The 20,382-nt window shown below is 31.6% G+C and overlaps 1 protein-coding gene across 1 annotated transcript in view; it reads right to left on the reverse strand.

Moving 5' to 3' along the window:
• Positions 1–20,382, reverse strand: part of LOC113371353 — a 51,755-nt gene that overhangs the window by 21,074 nt on the left and 10,299 nt on the right. The window contains exons 2-5 of the mRNA XM_026611981.1: positions 16,113–17,673; positions 5,868–8,698; positions 5,370–5,768; positions 4,523–4,771 (exon numbers count right to left, since the gene is read on the reverse strand). Of these exons, the coding sequence (XP_026467766.1) occupies positions 4,523–4,771; positions 5,370–5,768; positions 5,868–8,698; positions 16,113–17,673 (5,040 nt within the window). The remainder of the gene's footprint in view (positions 1–4,522; positions 4,772–5,369; positions 5,769–5,867; positions 8,699–16,112; positions 17,674–20,382) is intronic.

Here is a 20,382-nt window from a genome sequence, read left to right on the forward strand (position 1 = left end):
ATCTGCATTTAGATTCAAATCATATAAGAATGATCAAATCATATACTAACCGATTGTTAGTATAAAAGTAAATTATACTTATAAACTAATGCAAGGTGATATTTTATGTCAGTTTTATTGCTTTCGCTTCGAGAGTGTTGTGCGCGGTACTAAAAATTACAATAAAATACAAGAATTCTCAATAGTTTAACTCAAATTTTGAAACAAAAGACGACACACTTATATACACAGGTAGTGAAGTGGATGTCGTACATGAAGGACAGTCGCAGCAAAAGGGTTAGAAATCTAGAATATTTTTGCAAATGAATAGAGAATATCTGCAGCATCTTTTCTGATTAAAAACCTTCTGAAAAGTCACTGTTGAAAATCGATGGCTAAATGTGAGTAGCATTTTACTTTAAGACAAGTTCGCATAAACTTCCAGATTTGTGCAAATAATCGTCCACTTTCAAAATTACGGGGAAAAAAATCTGAAATTTTGAAACAACAATCAGTTATAATAACAATTTGGTTTAATGATTTTATAATTACAATTCTAGTGTTTATGATTCAAAATATCTTGTACAATAAACAATAAAATGAGCATATTGCATTGTCTGGCTAAAATATAAATTCTCCTTCAAAACCTTGATAACAACAATTTACATTTATTGACGAAAACCAGGTTCATACACCTAATAACATATAATAGTATATGTACATAATATATTGCAAAGCAACTTCGAAAGAATCTAATTCGCGGGACTATAACATTCAAGTGTTTGGGAAGTGCAGCTGCAATGATCTTTAATATATTCGTGATCGATCAACGACCTCTGGACCGCCAGAAAGAGCGACAAGCAGTTGGTCGCAGCGGACTGCATGCAGCGCTCCCTCTCCTAGGAATTGCATTCCACCCACAATCTACAATATGACCGCAACATATTCATATATTATCGATTCGTTTCTAACACGTTCTGGGTCGCGTTTTACCATACATCGAACGACACGATTTACGATACATTGAAATGAATATTAGGCTGCTTACACACATAATAGTCATGTTAATTTCAGTGAAAGAACAGTTTTATGATTGCCGATTACGTGATTATATTCAACAATTAACTATGAAGAGGACTTTCCAATTTTGAAATGGGTGCAGCTGTTTTTGCGAAGACGTTGACAAAAAAAATTATATCTCAAATGCAAATACTTGTTTCTATTTTTGGTGTCGAACAATTCAGAATGACTTGAAACGCCCAGAAAACATAAAATTAAGTAATCGGATTTCCTGATGAAAAAAAAATTTTGAGAAGTTGAACAAAGGTTCTAATGAAAAATGATATTGAAAAATATATATGAAACTGTTAATTTATCTAATATACGTAGGGTATTTGAGCAATTATGTTGCAAAACCAAACCAATTACATCACAACAAATAACAAATGTCAAACAAACAACAATCTGACTATGCTCGGAAAATCTTTCCGCTAATTCATTATTTTAAAAAGGTGTTTTATTTGCTGTTCTTCAAAAACTTGTCATTTGTTTTTCAACCTGTAAGTGAGGCAAGTGAGCCAGTGGGCACACAGATTTGACACAATAATAGCTGCATTATTAAACCAACGCAAAATATAAATTTCATGGGTACATTTTTTCACATAACACTGTATACAACCTTGATCTGGTATTTCGTCAGAAATATTTATCCACAAATTTAGAATAAATTTTTATTAAATTTATATCTTAAAAATGTATTTTTTAACTTGATTGACACCTTTACCTTTACAGGTTTTTAAGGCTTAGTTACACCCTTTTGCCCCATCCAGATGTGAGCTTTTACAGAGGTTATATAAAACTTAACGAAAAACTAACAATAAATTTTATAGAGCAATTAAACAAACTATACTAAAAGTTATACTAAGTTCTTGTAAAATAAACAAAAGCAAGAACGAGAGATAATATGTACTTTTGTTACAAATTTACAAACATTGCCATTTATCTTCTGATAGCAACGTCAAAAGAATCAAGGTGATGAATGATTATTAATTTTTTACTATCTACTTTTAAATATTGTTGTTAAAAAATTCTTAACTTTACTTGTTTTTGAAATATTGCTGATGAACAATTATAATCAAATGTTAAAAGCACTTAGTTCACCTGGAAATAAAATTGCACTCAAAGCAATTATACTTTTTAACAGCTTTTGTGACGATTTTACTAAACTAACTACGTCAGTTTTGTACATCGATATTTAAATTTCCAGGAAAACATTTGAGTTACTACTGCTTGACATCAGGCTGTCTGAGGCCGATATCGTACCTGAAACCTCTGTTTAAAATCCCATAACATCAACCACTAATCCACAAGAAATTCCATCAATTAATTAATGCGTGTTTTTATGTTGAATTTTACTTTAAAAGTAAACACTTAATTATAGCAAAAGTTTCAGAGAATACAAATTATGAAAAAGTTATTAGCATGAGTTTATGCAATTTATTTTTCTTAATAATCCTGTTTATTTTCCGCTAATATTTTCAAAAAAATGATAAAAATGTTGTTTCTAATTGTAAGTTGCAAAAAGGCAAAGCATTTAGATTCAAACCATCTGCATTTAGATTCAAATCATATAAGAATGATCAAATCATATACTAACCGATTGTTAGTATAAAAGTAAATTATATTTATAAACTAATGCAAGGTGATATTTTATGTCAGTTTTATTGCTTTCGCTACGAGAGTGTTGTGCGCAGTACTAAAAATTACAATAAAATACAAGAATTCTCAATAGTTTAACTTAAATTTTGAAAAAAAGACGACACACTCATATACACAGGTAGTGAAGTGGATGTCGTACATGAAGGACAGTCGCAGCAAAAGGGTTAGAAATCTAGAATATTTTTGCAAATGAATAGAGAAAATCTGCAGCATCTTTTCTGATTAAAAACCTTCTGAAAAGTCACTGTTAAAAATTGATTGAAAAATTGTTTTATAATTACAATTCTAGTGTTTATGATTCAAAATTTCTTGTACAATAAAACAATAAAATGAGCATATTGCATTGTCTGGCTAAAATATAAATTCTCCTTCAAAACAATTAAACAAACTATACTAAAAGTTCTTGTAAAATAAACAAAAGCAAGAACGAGAGATAATATGTACTTTTGTTACAAATTTACAAACATTGGCATTTATCTTCTGATAGCAACGACAAAAGAATCAAGGTGATGAATGATTATTAATTTTTTACTATCTACTTTCAAATATTGTTGTTAAAAAATTCTTAACTTTACTTGTTTTTGAAATATCGCTCTACCCTACTACTAAAAGCAACAATTATAAACTCAAGTTCCACCTAAATATAATCCCAAATTTATTAATAATAATAATACCAATAATAATAATATAGTGAATAAATTTGAATATTATACCAATTTCGGAAAAGAATATCTCCTTATAAATTCTTTCATTATATTTTTGACATTAATAAATAAATATATAGAATCCAAGATATAAGCCGGTCACAAATCTCCAATTGCATTGAAATTTGCGATAAATTCGATTTGGTTTAGAGACTAAAGTTTTATTTTCTTAAACAGGCACATGTACTTTTGCATGCAAAATCTTATAGTGTATAAAACGATCGTACGTCTCAATACACTGTTCTATAGTATCATGTACTATATGTAGAATGTCGTAAAATCCGAACGTGTGAATGCCATGTATAAGATTTTATGGATGTCATTATGTTATCGAAGTTGAATAGTTTTACAATATGTAATACAGGAATAAATAATATGGCAGTATATATAATTTATATATTTATAGAACTAGTCAATTGTTCTAGTTTACGCACCATATATGTTGTTCAATGCACTATTAGGTCTGTAAGTTAAATGGATGCAATATTTGTTTAACTGTACTATCTATATTATGTTTATGCGATGTGCAACAGTATTGTATTTGTAGATTTGAAAAATGAAATAAATGTCAAAACTAGTGATGCACACCAACCATCATAAGGCAAATTGTTGCAACTTCCCGTACCCATAATTTTTTTTTCAAAGCGATTGCGCTGCGTAGCTGCGTAACCCATAGAAATTTAAACAAAAGTACTTATTATTAAAATCCCTATAAAGTATTTAATAATTTAGCGTACCTGTGTTCATTTTTCTTATTATATCTCCGAAACCGAAATCTTGGAATTCTTTGAATCATTGAAAGCAAAAGCTCCGTTTTTTCAAAACTAAATTACTATTTTTTTGCACTTTTTTCCCGTACAAACACATACATTTAAAAGACCCTAAAACTTAGAGATATAAGAAAAAAATCATTTCTGATTTTCGTTAACCTACGGGAAGTTAATTATAATACATTTTAAACAGTTTTAAGTTTGTCACGCGGGTATATTAATTGGAGCTACAAGGTTTGGCGATTCCTCCAAAATATGACTACTTGTAAGATAAGCGGGAAAAAGTTTTGTTCATCAATAAATCGTTTTCTATTAAGTATATTTAGTTATAATGCATGTATTAAATTTTACCTTAAATATGAATGTGTCTTTGCTGATTATCTCTTGTACTTCAAAATAATCATCCCAATCTTGTTCGCTGCAAACAACGCATCTGTCCAGATACAGAGGCTCTCTGAGCAAAGTGTATCGGCCACATTTCTCCTTCACAAGCAGCAGCGATGCTTCTCTTATACCAGTGTGCCGCGGAAAAGTCGGTGATGTTGCCCCTGATGGAACAGGCGAACTCTCTAATCTATCCCCTCGATAATTTTGACTTGGCTATTGAGTGGTAAAAAATTAATATTATTGACGGTCTTCAATATTTGTACACGAAAATTAATCAAAGGGAAACCTGTATATCACCAATAAAGTAAAAAAATGTTAACAGTAAATATTATTATCATTTTTTATTAAAAACTATGTAGATAGTATTGCGTGTATTTTAGATTTTATTTTTAATTTTTTTCAATTCCAATTAATCGAGTAAAAACGCTCAATCAAATTGAACAATGTAGTAGGAAAACAACATGATAGAATACGGTGTATTTATGTCTGCTTATTTATTTAATTTAAATAATTTATATGTTAACACTTATCAATAGATTTTAACTATATGCTATTTTTGAAGGTATAAATTTTTATAAAATGTCAGGAAGATGATCAAATCTATCCACATTTATTTATTGTGTATATCAGGACAACGTGATTATGAAAACATTTGAATTTTCACCAAAATTAGCTGTTCTGCACTATTTCATTCGATGAATTAAATTGCAACTATGGTTATTTTAAGACATATTTAAAAGCAACAATTTCAGATTAATATATAGCGACAAAAATATTTTATGTTAAAATATATCAAGCAAATTAGTCTCACCTTTCCATTGGTTACTAATAAAGCATTTATGTGCGTCAACTTGATGGTTCTCCCTTTTCGCCAGTTATTATCCGTCGGTTGAGTGAACAGCAATTTTCCTTCCATAGCAAATCTGGCCTCGTCGTGATTCCATTCCAAGACATCAACCGCCATTTTCCTCAGCTTGATATTAATCATATCTATTTCAGAACTGCTGCGCCTAGATCCATTATTTGGTGTTGATATTCGACGCCAAAGTTTGGTCGGTATGTCTTTCGCTTCTGCATTCATGTGATTCAAATGCAATTCAATTTTTTGCTGGGCTTGCTTTAACATTTCCCTACTTTCTTGATGAGCTGGAGTCACTTTGTACAGGCGGGCTAATAGTAATGGGTATTTTGTTACACGTTGAACTGGTACCTTTATATCATAAAGAAAAAACACAAAATAAATAAAAACATAAAACTGGAATGAAACTTGAGAGCAACAAAAAACTGTACCAATGAAATAATAACTTACCATGAGGAATGAGTTCAAATTCATTCGCCTCAATACTGTGTTTTCCATTTGAGATACTCTCAAAAATATTCTCAGCAACTCCTTATCTTTTTCAAGATTGGCTAGAAGCAAACTCGCTGCACCTTGCCTTATACAATAACTCTCAAACGCGTGAAGCATAGGCGCAGCTTCAACAAATATTTTTCCAATGTCAACTGTTAACAGATCTTCATCACCTTGTTCTATAGCAATTTCTAGTGAATCTCGTAGCCTCTCTGCTAGTTCCCTGTTATTATCTAAAAGTTCTTCGGTATTTAAAAATATAGCTGTTAATTGCTCAGATGTTAGAAGTCCTGCCACTAGCATTGGTTGATAAAATTCTTCTAACATTATCTGCAAATCTCTACCATATTTTTCTTCAGTTTCAACAATTTCAGTTATTATTTCTTTTCTTTCGGCTCGTTTTTTACCACATTTTCTGCAAACTAATGGAGCAAACATAACTCCGGATTCGGTTACTTGAGTTTCTACAGGGCCATCACAATCTTCGCATAAATGTATCGGCGCTGTTTTATCTATAACAGATCCAGGAATAACATGATGGGTTTGCCACCTACTCCTCGATGATTTACTTGTTTCTGATCCGACACCTGAATCGTTTCGCTCTATTTCTGCAGAGGTTTTCCTTGAATGCAACTTATCACTAATAGCATTGGATGGTACATGACTTAACGTTATATCTTCACTAGAGTCACTTGTATTTGATAGTTGACTTACTCTGCTGCTTAACTCTGAACTCGATCTTTTATGATTAGATTTTTTTTCATCTTGTTCTTCTATTACTATATCACCAGAATTATTAAAATTGTAAGTGTAAGAATCTTCTTGTACAACACCTCGTTCTTTAGCGTCAACCAAATATGATAATATGTCATATTTTGATGCCCCCTCAAAAATAGATCTGCCTTGATATTTCTTTTCTATATCGTCATCTATGGTACATGGAGGTGGTGACAGGGGTAAAGGTGGGGGTAATTCACCAATTTCTTCATAAATTGGATCAGCATGAATCCTAATACTTTCGTAATGATGATCATCATCATTATTAGAAGATATTTCAATTTCAGATAGCGTTGCATCAACTAACATTTGATAGAACTTATTCCGTGCATTGCTATTTTCATCTTCTGCGGTCAATTCACTGGCGGAACTTTGATAGCAATCGGACAAACCGGCAGCATCATATTCTAAGCTCTCGTAAGCCGTCGAACTCATACTGTTTCTATTGCTGTCATTCATAGATGATATGCTGTTAAGTTCGTCCTCAGCATTATCTTGGCGTGTGGCATTTCTTTCACTTTGGAACGTCTGCAGCGTTGAATCTATTAACTTAGAAATATGTTTGTCATCACTGCCCACATCCTTATTGCTGTTATCTTGATTTTCTTTAAGTCTTATTAGCGAGTTTTCTATCAACTTTGTGACTAGTTCATTTTCTAATCCTTCCGCTAAATGGCCGAATACAGGATCCTCAAGCAGTTTACTAACAAAACTGCTCCGACCTAATGCCTCAATATTTTTCTCCGTAACATCTTCCGTTCGTGTTCGCCGAATCACATCTGTTTCTTCGATTTTTCCACAGACATGTGGGACAAGATTTCTTCTGGTAGCTTCAACGGGATCCTTCATCACATTATCAATATTATGTTCTTTTATCACATTATTATTATTTGAGCATGTATTTATAATTTGATTTTCATTAATGGATTTTTCGTTGTTACTTAGCGAATTGCTATTGTTTGCATTTATTTCTTCTCTGCGTTGTTTTTGTATTTCTGCAAATGTTACTTGTGAGCATATTGTTGACGATGGACCATAATCTAAGCTTACTAATGTAGATCCACATTTGGGACTAGACATTACAATTGGAGTTGATGCGTAAGCTGGCACTTCTCGTGTATTTGCATTCACAGGCACGACTGATCTTCCACTTTTATAGTTTGAGTTCTTATTGTTGAAATAAGTTGTATTGTGGTCGATAATTAAAGAAGAACCTACACTTATAGTTACGGTATTACCCGAAATGTTTGATATTCCAGGCTGATAGTCATTAACAACAACCGATGACTGATAAATAGGCATGTCGTCATTAACGTTAACAGTTGAGTAGCAATCATCGCCATTTATCATTATGGAAGTTTTCTTTTGACCCATAGTATGCAGATCATTCTCGTTAGTATCGTGTTTAACTTGTAGCCTGTGAACTTCTGAGGAGTTTAGAATATTCGGAGAAATTTGCACTGTGCTCTTGAGACCTTCGATGTCCATTTCTGTTTTCAAAACATCTACTTTAATGTTTTTGCTTGTTTTTCTAGGTGTTCTTGATGATTCGGTCGATGTAATCAAATGGATATCACTAGGAACATTTTGGGAGCTATCGTTGGTAGATAATTCTAATTCTTCTGATTTTTTTCGTACGAATGGGTATTTTTGTCTCGGAGGTAAATAAGGTTTTTCTGAGTCATAAAACTTTTGTACTATATTTTTCATACTATTGCTAACGTCACTTGTGACAATATTTAATTTATTTTCATTTTCCTGATTTCGAATAGATGGAAGGGTGGAAGTATCAGTTGGTGGAGGAGGAGGTGCAACTTTTGGTCTAGATTCAGCAGTCGTATCTTCTGAACCTTCGGAACAAGAAAATATCACTCGGGCATCTGATCTATTAGTTTTGATTCTCAGGGCGGTGGTATCTAAAAATAGTGGTGTACTGGCTGTTGATGTTTCTATTTGTCGTTCTTGGCGATCGCTCAGACTTCTACGCAATGTAGATGCTCTTGTTGAAAAATCTATAAAATTAAATTTATTACATTTCATTCAATATAAGGATATCTTAAAATATACAACTAAAAGAGGTAGTAACTTTTCTTAGATATCACAAAAAATACACGTATAGTTCATGAAGTAATAATATGAAATTAATAAACTTAATTTTACAGTTATAACATTAACCATTTAACATCAGTTAAAATAATTCTGCTAAAGAGATGTCTTTAGCTCAAAAATGTATTTTAACTTTGACTCGTTATCTCATACGATATATTGCAGAATGAGGTACAATATTTTTGTCACATCTTGAAACATCATCGATTTTTTTAAACTACAAAATAAAACAGTAATCATCATTGATGTACAAACAATAAAATCACAAAAAACATTCTACTATGAAAATGTAAAAAATTAATTTGTTTAATCCCACTAGTCTATTTTGATTTAGTTGGTTTTTATTGACTTATCAAACATGAACATTGAAAATAGTGTTGTTGAGTTTTCTAATATGAAGAATCTATTTAATTAACTTCCCGTAAGGCAGTTATAGTAATGGGGCGAAAATCGAACATGAAAATTTTTGCATATCTTTACGTTTTGGAGGTTTCTGAACATTTTGGCATGCCTCAGAAAAATGGATGTGTATATGTGTGTGTGTTTTGTAGGTCCGTATTTTTTCGTTCGCGTTTTCGGGCGCACGGATCAACCGATTTGAATGGTTTAAAAAACATTCGATTCCGATCGATAGGAAGATATGCTGATTAGATTTTAGCAAAGACAGGTCCAGCCACTACGGAGATGAAGAGCAAAGAGTACAGAAAATAGAAATCGAGTTTTTCAGAGAACGGAGCATGCGATTTAAATGATCTGATAAACATTCAATTTTGTAATGATTGGGAAAAGTGGTGATTAGTTTTTGGCAAAGTTCCAGTAATTTGCCTTAAGGCACGATGCCTTAATGATGGCGGCCATAAAACAAACGATCTAAACTATAATAATATATAAAATATAATTTATAAATTCGTTTCATGCTTGATAGAAAGTTCTGTTTTTTTCGAACACAATTAAAAATAGATTGCAATATATTGTTTGCCTTTATTGTCAGATTTTTTATTATTACAATTGATTTATTGGAAAATTAATCAATCTTTGATATGTGTAACAATTTTTGTGACTGCTAAACTGTATGAACAGTTATCTTGATTAATGCAAAAAGAATCACACCTAGGTTTATTTAAAACAAAACCTTACAATACAAAAATTATACAAAAACGTACAATACAAAAATATATACAGATTCAAGTAAAGAAGATTGAACAAAAAATATAGTTTGTAAGATATGAGCATATGTCAATTATGTTACAGATGGCATTATATCTTTTACTTGTAAAATAACTTGTATAATATTGAGGGATCCAAATTTATATTGCAAAAGGCATTATATATTTTGTCTGTTTTAATTATAGTTTGAATTTTCTTAAAATTAAAAAGAGAATTAATTATAAGAAGTATAATTGTTGTTTTTTATCGTTTTTACTTGCTCTTTGGGGCCTACAAGCCCCAAGTACGAGGTAAAATGCAACACCAAAATTTTTCTATAAATTGATTAATTGTGAAATAATAAACAACATATGTGGAAATTGTTGCAATTGTAGAAATATATGGAAATGATTGCAAAAACTTATAAACTGAATATCACGTACTATTGAACTATATTTATTAACATCCCGTAAAATAAGTTATAATAATCGCAAAAAATCGAAAATGAAAGTGTGTGTGTGTATGTATATTTGGATACAATTTTTCGTCCACGATTTCATCGATTCCTATAGATGAGTCCATAATTTCACAAATATTCGATGCCTATAGATGAGAAGACGTGCTGATTAGTTTTTGATGAAGACGGGTCAAGCCACTTTAAAGATATGGAGCAAAAAGTGCCAAAAACGAAAATTCAGTTTTTGATAGAACGGAGTAGCCGATTTGAATAATTCAAAAAACATTTCACTTGTATTGGCGAAGAATTGATACAATTTTTGGTAAGACAAGTCTAGCGGTTTCAGAAATACAAAGAAAGAAGTAAAAAAATGATACTTGGCGGTCAAAAATTATCATCCGACATATTCACATCAAATTATCAGATATTTGATAAATGAGTGAATTTTAAAAAAATTAGTTTTTTAACTTTCCGAAGAAGTTTATGTTTTCATCAAAAAATCCGATTCCCTATTTTATGTTTTCTCGACGTTTCAAGCCATTCTGAATCGAATAAGACCAAATTTGGAAAAAGTATGTGTGTGAACAGATTTTTTGCCGTAAATCGACGTTTTCAAAAACGGCTAGAGCGATTTCAAAAATTTAAAAGCCATTCGATGTATTGCGAAAAGGACTAGCGTTTATCAATTTTGCGCGACGACCAGCCAAGCCGATTCTTTGTGAATAGCAGAAAAGTGAAAAAAATTGTCCACGTTTTAGCCCGCAGTTCTAAATCGATTTTGAAAATTCAAAAACCGTTCGAGAGATATTAGCTGGGAATCGTACTGATTAGTTTTGGGTACAGATCGGCCGGGCCGTTTTCTTGTAATAAAGCGTTAAAAAATTGTTTTCGACGATTTGTTTTTGATGGTAGACACCATAGTCTAATAGATCATACTAAAATATTAAGGCCCTTCGACAACACGTTTAACTTTAAAAATTCGTCAAAGTTTGCAAAAATTAGTATCGTTTCTTTTGGCATTTGTCAAAATTAGAACTTTCATTGACGTTTGCTCAAAAACGCCTGAACCGATTTCAGAAATTTAAAAGCCATTATATGTATGTATTATATTGATGTATCTCGATGAGAATTTTTGTTTCTCAGTTTTGTGCGACGATGGGCCGAGCCATTTCTTTGTAATTTAGGAAAAAGTGTTAAACTTTTCGTCCACATTTAAGCTCATACTACCGAATCGTATAAAATGATACTGATTAGTTTCTGGTAAAAATCTACCGAGCCGTTTTCTTGTAATTCGTTGTTGAGAATAAAATTTGAGCCGATTTTTATGAAACTTTTTTGATGATATATATCATGGTCTTACACAACTTATTGAAATATTACAGCGGTACGACAAGTAGTTCAATTTTAAAAATTCCTTAAAGTTAAACGGTTTACTTGGTATAACAATAGAGTACTTTTTCTTAATGAACATACTAAACCATTAAAGTCCTACGGAAACTGGTTCAATTATAAAAATTATTGATTTTTGAACATTTGCTTTTAGAAAATACTTAGAGTTAACGTGTTCGTTCGCTTTCAATTATGTGTAATAAATTCACTCGGAATACTTTTAATCACCCATAAATTAATTTATTTTTTATTGATTAAGTCGATTAATTACATATATCAGTAAGTTCATGTAACTTGCCTTAAGGCAAAATACCAATACCAACTAGTTACAATTTTGTTGGGTTCCGCACTGAGATAGTTAATTTTTAAAGTTTACTTATACGGTTCAAGAAATATCAAAATTTAATGAACTTTTTTTCAAAATTTTTAAAAATAGTTTTATAATTCAAATATGAATTTTAAATTCACAATTCAATTTAAAAATGTATATATTCCAAATTATAATCATTCAAATTTCAAAGTTGTTCTAACCGTAAGAAATTTGTCTTCAGATGGATTTATTCGGCACCTCTTGCTAATGTAAACTGTTTTGAGCCATAAGATCGTTCCTGTATATTTTATGAACGATAAAATATATAGTGATTATAATAGTCTATTTGAAGATGTTTAAAACAATTGTTATTAATCATTGATCAATATTTACTGATTACTGTTTTTTTTCCTCGAATCTTTAATTCTGGTAGGGAAAGTTCCAGCAATTTTCCTTAAAGCACGACGCCATACACCACTGGTTTACTCACAAAGTCTAACTTACCTACTCAGTTAATTTTGATAGTTTAGTTTTGTTCAAGAATAGAGGTATCCTGCAATGTACCTAAAGAACTTCCCGAGACTTAAGTGATAATTTTTATTTTTTTATATTTTTGCTAACCGATAATATTATTATAGCAGTAGTATTAAATTAACTTCACGTAGAGTAAGTTATAGTAATCGCAAAAAAATCGAAAATGAATATTTTTATATATTTTCGGGTTTCAGACATTTCTGAATATTTTGGCCTACCGTAGACAAAATTGTTGTATCTGTGTGTGTGTTCGGATATAATTTTTCCTCGACTATTTCGGGAACCGATTTGAATGATTCATTAAACATTCGATTTCTATTGATAAGGAGACGTGCTGATTAGTTTTTGGACAAGGTGTTTCGAAGATACAGAACGAAGCGTCCGATTACAATAATTCAGAAAAGATTTTATTTTTATTGACAATATGAAGAACTGATTAAACTTTTGGGAAGGCAGGTCTAGCGGTATAGAAGATAAAGTAAATAAAATAAAAAGAATGCTATTTGTCGGTCAATATTATTCATTAGGCATAAACACATCAAATCATTAGATATTTTCTAGAGAATTTAATAATAAGTATAAATTTTATTTATACATTTTTCTCGGTTCCAAGCCATTGTTTATCCGTTAGACTACTTTGGGTATATATGATTTTAATAATATGAACAAAATAACTAAAAAAATTTTTTTCACTTTGCCAGCTCAGTATTGTGCTCGATTCAATATTGACCGCCGGCCAAAAAGAGAGGAATCGAAACTGAATAAAGAAAGACAGCAAAACACTGTTCACTAAAAGAACAGTGAGCAATAGAGAGGAACAGGAAATCTGTAAGTCGAAGATCATAACGGTCCTTTGCAAAACATGTTCATCATTCTCACAGCGATCTAGTGTCCGGTACCGGTACAGAACCTATGTACCGGTGTATTGCGTGAAATAACTGACCATAGCCTCTTGATTCATGACGAATTCGATTCGTCTTCAATTAATGGCACATGAGTATAATAATAGCGACGAAAGCATAATATCGTTTTACTAGACCCGATAAGATTTTTAATTTCCCGAAGTTTATGTTTTCGCCAAAAAATCCGATTTGCTAATTATATGTTTTGTCTACGTTTCAAGCCATTCTGAATCAAATAACATCAAATTTGAAAAAAGTATGTGTGTGTATGAGCTGACGTTTTTTCAAAAATAGCTGGACCGATTTTAAAAAATTAAAAGCCTTTCGATGTAACGCGATAAGAACTAGCGTTTGTTAGTTTAGCGCGACGATCAGCCAAGCTGTTCCTTTGTTAATTGCAGAAAAGTGAAAAGTGTTTTGTCTACGTTTGAAAGAGATTGGTTAGGATTGGGATTAATTGAACTGATTAATTTTTGGTAAAAATTTGACGGACCTTTTTCTTGTAATGAACTGTTGAAAACAACGACGATTTTTATCAAACTTTTTCTGGCGTTAAATATCATAGTCCTATAAAACATACTGAAATATTACGGCTGTCGTAGAGTCATTTAATTTAAAAAGTTCATCAAAGTGTCAAACAAATTGTGCCAGCACTTGCTTTTGTGATGTGATAAGTCAATAGGATAAGTCATTGGATCAAACTCATTAAGAAGAATTCGCAATTAGGTTTGCAAAAATTTTGAATAATAAGCTACAGGCACGTGTATGTGCACTATAATTAATATAATTACAGATAATTTAAATGTGTTTGCGAGAAATCAATTGGAAATCATAATGATTACATTAAATTTAAAGCAAACTTTACTTTTGAAATGAACAGTTAAAAATTTTATCGAAGTGCCCTAATCTCAATTTCGGTTGATTAAGTCAATTATTACACATTTCCAGAAGTTCATGCGACTTGTCTTAAGGCAAAATGCAACTTTAAACTATTCTATTTATGCATTGTTTCTGAGTTACCAAAAAATTATTAGATGATAAAAACGTAATAAAGATAATACAATAAAACAAAGTGTATGGGCGCCTTTCCATATAAAATCGGCCTCACCTTGGTATATGAACAATTCATACACCATTGATATAAGTTTTCAAAATTATTTTCAATTCTCTAACTCACGATTTGATCATTACTAAATTATGTATAACAAAATTAGTTGGTATTGGTATATTGCCTTGAGGCAAGTTTCGTGAACTTCCCGAATTGTTGGACTTTAATAATTAGTATATTTATTAAAACCAGGTACTTCATCATTATACCAAGTAAATCGTATAATTTTGATTTTAACATATGTCAAAATAACTACTCTAAAACTTTGATAATTTTTTAAAATTAAACTACTTGTCGTAAGGCCGTAATATTTCAGTAAGTTCTATAAGACCATGATATATATCGCCAAAAAAAAGTTCCATGAAAATCAGCTTAATTTTTTTTTGCAACAGTTAATTACAAGAAAATGGCTCGGTAAATTTTCACCTAAAACTAATCAGTAGGTATCATTCCCAACTAATATCTTTCGAACAGTTTTTGATTTTTTTAAATCGATTCGGTAGTATGAGCTTAAATGTGGACAAAAAGTTTAACACTTTTTTCCAAATTACAAAGAAACGGCTCGGCCGATCGTCGCACAAAACTGATAATACTCATCGAGGTACATCAAATGGCTTTTAAATTTCTGAAATCGGTTCAGGCATTCATGAGCAAACGTCGATGAATTTCTAATTTTGACAAATGCCAAAAGGACCATACTAATTTTTGCAAACTTTGACGAATTTTTAAAGTTAAACAAGTTGTCATAGGGCCGTAAAATTTTAGTATGGTCTAGAAGACTATGGTATCTACTGTCAAAAAAATAATAATAAAAATCGCCGAAAAAAATTGTTTTAACGCCTTATTACAAGAAAACGGCCCGGCCGATCTGTACCAAAAACTAATCAGCATGATTCCCGACCAATATCTTACGAACGGTTTTTGAATTTTCAAAATCGATTCAGAATTGCGGGCTAAAACGTAGACAATTTTTTTTCACTTTTCTGCGATTTATAAAGAAACGGCTTGGCCGATCGTTGCACAAAACTGTCAAATAATAGTCCTCATCACCATACATCGAATGGCTTTTGAATTTTTGAAATCGGTCCAGCCGTATTTGAGAAAACATCGATTTACGGCAAAAAATCTGTTCACACATACACATACTCTTTCCCAATTTGGTCTCATTCGATTCAGAAAGGCTTGAAACGTCGAGAAAACATAAAATTAGCGAATCGAATTTTTTGGTGAAAACATAAACTTCCACTTCGGGAAGTTAACAAGTGAGGGAATTAATTGAACTTAATATTTGCAACTGCTTATAAAAATATTCACGTATGAAACAAAAAGTATTTTTTGTACAAAACTTTAGATTATTAACGTTTTCTAACAACTTCAATTATAATTATTTGACACATTATTTTGTGACAATTATTTCTGATATTATATCTTAAGGCTTGCGACTTTGCGATTAACAGCAATACAATTCACTTGCCTGACATCAGCGCGACAGCATCCTCTTGGCAGGAACCCACAGCATCCAAATTTGATGCTTTGTCATCTTTTTCTTTATCAATGCTGATAGAGTTTATGTCCTCACTCTCTGTAACAACGTTGTCCGCAATTGCTGGTTCTTTTAATGTGCTTTCAGAAACAAGCGCCATATTATCTTCAGCATGCGTTTCATTTTCGACCGAAAACTGTACTTTCTTCCGAGATGTTTTCGAAACTGGTGCCGACTGAGGAGTTGGTAAGTAAAAGTGGGAAGAAGAACCTTTTCTTTCAGAGGGAGACTGTTTTGTTGCAATAGGCGATATATTATCATGATCAGATGCAACGCTTAATATTGGCGAACTTACGGTGCTTGAATCTGTATCCCCATATATACTTCCTTCTCGTGGTTTCTTCAATATCGATTTGATTGCTTGCTGTAATTCCTGTTCTGGAGAAATATTTTGCGACGCGTTCGATACTCTTTCTAATAAAGTCGTATCACATCGCTGCACAAGCAAGTTTTCTAATCGATCGAATGAATCAGTATCAGTCTCATCAGAACTATCAATTTTTAAGCGGCGTGGCGGACGTGTTGGCATCTGCCCTGTTATTTTTAATATTTTTTTGGCTTCTATATCTTCATTTGATTTCTTATTCACACTATAAGATTTACTTATATCTAAATTTGATTTAGTTTTTTTATTTCGCATTTCAACCTTTTCTCTATCTACCATAATATTTGTATCGGGTTCAATTAATGATCTAGTTCTCATATTACGAATACTACTTGAACAAGCTTTTCTATATCTCATTTCGCCGGTGACTTCATCGAAAACTTCATTTTGCAATGATTCATTTTCTGATTTATTCTCGTCAAGCAAATCATATGGATTCACATTACATTCTAATATAGATCTTCTCTCTATTGGTTCTTGTGGAACACTGAAGCAGTCTCTTGTTCGACTTGCACTTCTGCTGCGATCACGTTCTAAACTTTTTCGCTCTTCGGGGCGACCTCGAGAAGGTGACGTGCTTTTAGCTCTACTTCGTGAAGCAATTTCTTTTGCTTCTGGTGAGACCAACCTCGACCGCCTCATAAAATCATATGGATCAGATGGAGAATGAAGATTCAATATAGTAGGTCGTACCTTAACGACTGGTCTCTGAGTACCTCCTCGAATAGTTCCAGCCATAACCATATTTGGTGGAGGTGGAGCCCTCACGGTGCCACCTATTGGCAAGCGTGAACCTTTGCATTTTTTGCATGTTGATGGTTTTTTTAGCATTCGTTTTGTTCCGGTAAGATAATCCGGACATGAACAAACAAGCACAGCCAATTCAGGAAAAGCAGGAACGGGTGGAGGAACCGGAGCGCCTCTCACTGTTCCATACAACCATGTCTCCGCGTATTTCATGGAGCGTGAAAGGGCGCTCATACCTGTAACAGTTCCATATATGGGATCTGCGGATGATTTTCCAGAATCACCCTTTGTCAATTTTAGTCGCTGACCCCATGTCTTCTTTGATTTATTAGGAATATCCGCACCAGCTAAGTAGACAGTCTGAAAATTAAAACAAACACCTGGTTAAATATAAAAAATTACAATAAAAAATGATATATGTGTGTAGTTAAATTGCAAGAGTGATAAAACGAAAACACTGATACATAGAGACACTTACATTTAGAAGTGTATATAATTACGACCAAAATTTGGGTCATTGGATATGAATTATAATTAAACATATTCACTTTCCGATAACTTGGCATTATCGCTGACTTGTTTTGGCGCAGTTTTAAAAGTGAAACCGTGGGTTAATTTCTGTTTATCATATTATTGTATTGTGGCATTGTCCGCAGGCACCAACTGTTGGCAAAATCGCGTGCGCATTATAATCAGAAGCGTTGAAAGTTTATTCTTGCCATTGTTATTAATGGCAATGCGACGATTTGAACGCAGAGTAATAAACATCTATGAAGTAACATTATTTGAATTAATTAGTTGTTGACAATGAATAATTGAATAAAAAAGCTTTGTTAATGAAAACGTCGTATATAAAAAATTAATGAATTATGTGAACTAAATTAATAAATAAATTTCAGTGTAATTATTCATATTTAAATTAATTTAATATTATCTTACCTATTCATTACATTCATAATGTCAATATTTCAAAGAATTGTTTAATCTACAAAATTATATTTAGTTCTTTTTGATTTAATATTTAGTAATAATAATGAAAAAATACTTTGTTGATTGACACAAAAACTATTATATGTGTAACTAAGCTTGAAGAAATCTAAAAGTTGAAAATCCAGTTTAACACAAGTACGACGCAAAAATACTAACGGTAACTTTATTATAAGAATAGGTCTAATCTGCAAACACCCACTAACTCCGAACGTTTTGTACGTGAGAAGGAACATAACTTTTCTACATTCATAAGTACTTTGACAACATTTTTTTTGTACATGATAAATTTTCTCAAGACACACGGAACATTAAACCAGGCATGTAAATTAAATTATGTTAAAATTAAAAAATTGAATTATGATCAAGATTGACGATCTCGACGAGCCTAGTACTTTTACATCTTAAATTTTTTTATCAGAAAAAAAATTGCCAAACATTTACTTATTTACAATACTAACGCAACGTGGAGAAGTGAATGATAAATTATATGCAAAGATTAATTGTATCTAATTGATGAAAATGAAAAAAAAGTTTCCCAACATTTCATAAGCGACAATAAAGTAATACTAACAATAAATCATATCGCGGTAAAAAACATAAATGCTGTTGGTAGCAAACAACAATTAATATTCGTTTAAACGTTCGCCACCTAGTAATAAATAACTCCGGGTCAGTGATTGTAACAACTCTCTCTTATTCAAAATTGTTCCTACGTTATTTTTTAATTCTTGTAGAAAACAATCAGTTTCGCAACTCGGAAGAATGCATAATGGAACAATATTTTGCAATAATATATATTTCTCTCATAGCAATATGTGCATTATTGCTATATCTATCTTGTTCTATCGCCCATAATATTATATCTAGGTTTCAGACATTCGCTGAGTAGGTTTAGGTTCTTTGGTCTGAAAACGGCGCCACATCTTGCACAACATCTGCAACGCGCAATACGTAAACGAACTAAAGTTCAGAGCGCGGACTCTTGACACGCCACGCATGACAATGTTATATAATTTAATATGTTTTTGTTATTCGATTCTTAATATCATGTTGATTGATAATACTTGTGCAAGTCAAATTTAACAAACAAATTACGAAAATAGTCGGATGGAAAAGAAATATTAACACAATGACACAGTTTATTGACGATTTCATGCATGTTTTTTATTTTTGAAATAAATACCGAAATATTTACATAATGCGTATGGATTAAATGATAAACTAGTTGAAAGTGGCATTTTGCATGAAGGCAATTTGCATGAACTTCCCGAAATGTGTAAGAATTAACTTAATCAATCAAATTAAAAATAATTAGATACATATTTTTAACTGTTTATTTCAAAAACGAAGTCATCGTTTTCAATTAAATCTAAACATTGCGATTTCAAATAGCACTCATTCACACACGATTCAACACATTTAAATTGACTGTAATGTTTGACTTATCACATCACAAAAGCAACTTTTGACACAAATTTTGACTATGATATTTTCTCAAACGTTGATGAATTTTTAACATTAAATATTTGTCGTAGGGCCGTAACATTTTTGTATGTTTTATAAGACCATGATATCTATTGCTAAAAAAAAATCATAAGAATCGACAAAAAATCAGGTAGATTTTCACCTACAACTAATCAGTATCATTCCCAACCAATATTTTTCGAACAGTTTTTGATTTTTTAAAATCGATTCAGAATTGAGAGCTAAAACGTGGACGAAAAACTTTTCACTTCTTTGCTATTTACAGATGACAGCTCAGCCGATCGTTATACAAAACTATTTAAAGATAATCTACATCAAAATGCATCGATTGGCTTTTAAATTTCTGAAATCGGTTCAGGCATTTTTAAGCAAACTTCGAAGAAAGTTCTAATTTTGACAAACGCCAAACAAACAATACTAATTTTTGCAAACTTTTACGAATTTTTAAAATTAAACGACCAGTCTTAAGGCCGTATATTTTAGTATGATCTATAAGACAATGGTATCTACCATAAAAAACTCTTTATTACAAGAAAATGGTCCAGGCTATCTTTACCAAAAACTAATCAGGTCAATTCCCAACCAATATTTTTC

The sequence above is a fragment of the Ctenocephalides felis genome, unplaced genomic scaffold (genome assembly GCF_003426905.1).
Source record: "Ctenocephalides felis isolate EL2017-DRISC unplaced genomic scaffold, ASM342690v1 CF-g0.4_SCAFFOLD_01492, whole genome shotgun sequence".
Lineage (NCBI taxonomy): Eukaryota > Metazoa > Arthropoda > Insecta > Siphonaptera > Pulicidae > Ctenocephalides > Ctenocephalides felis.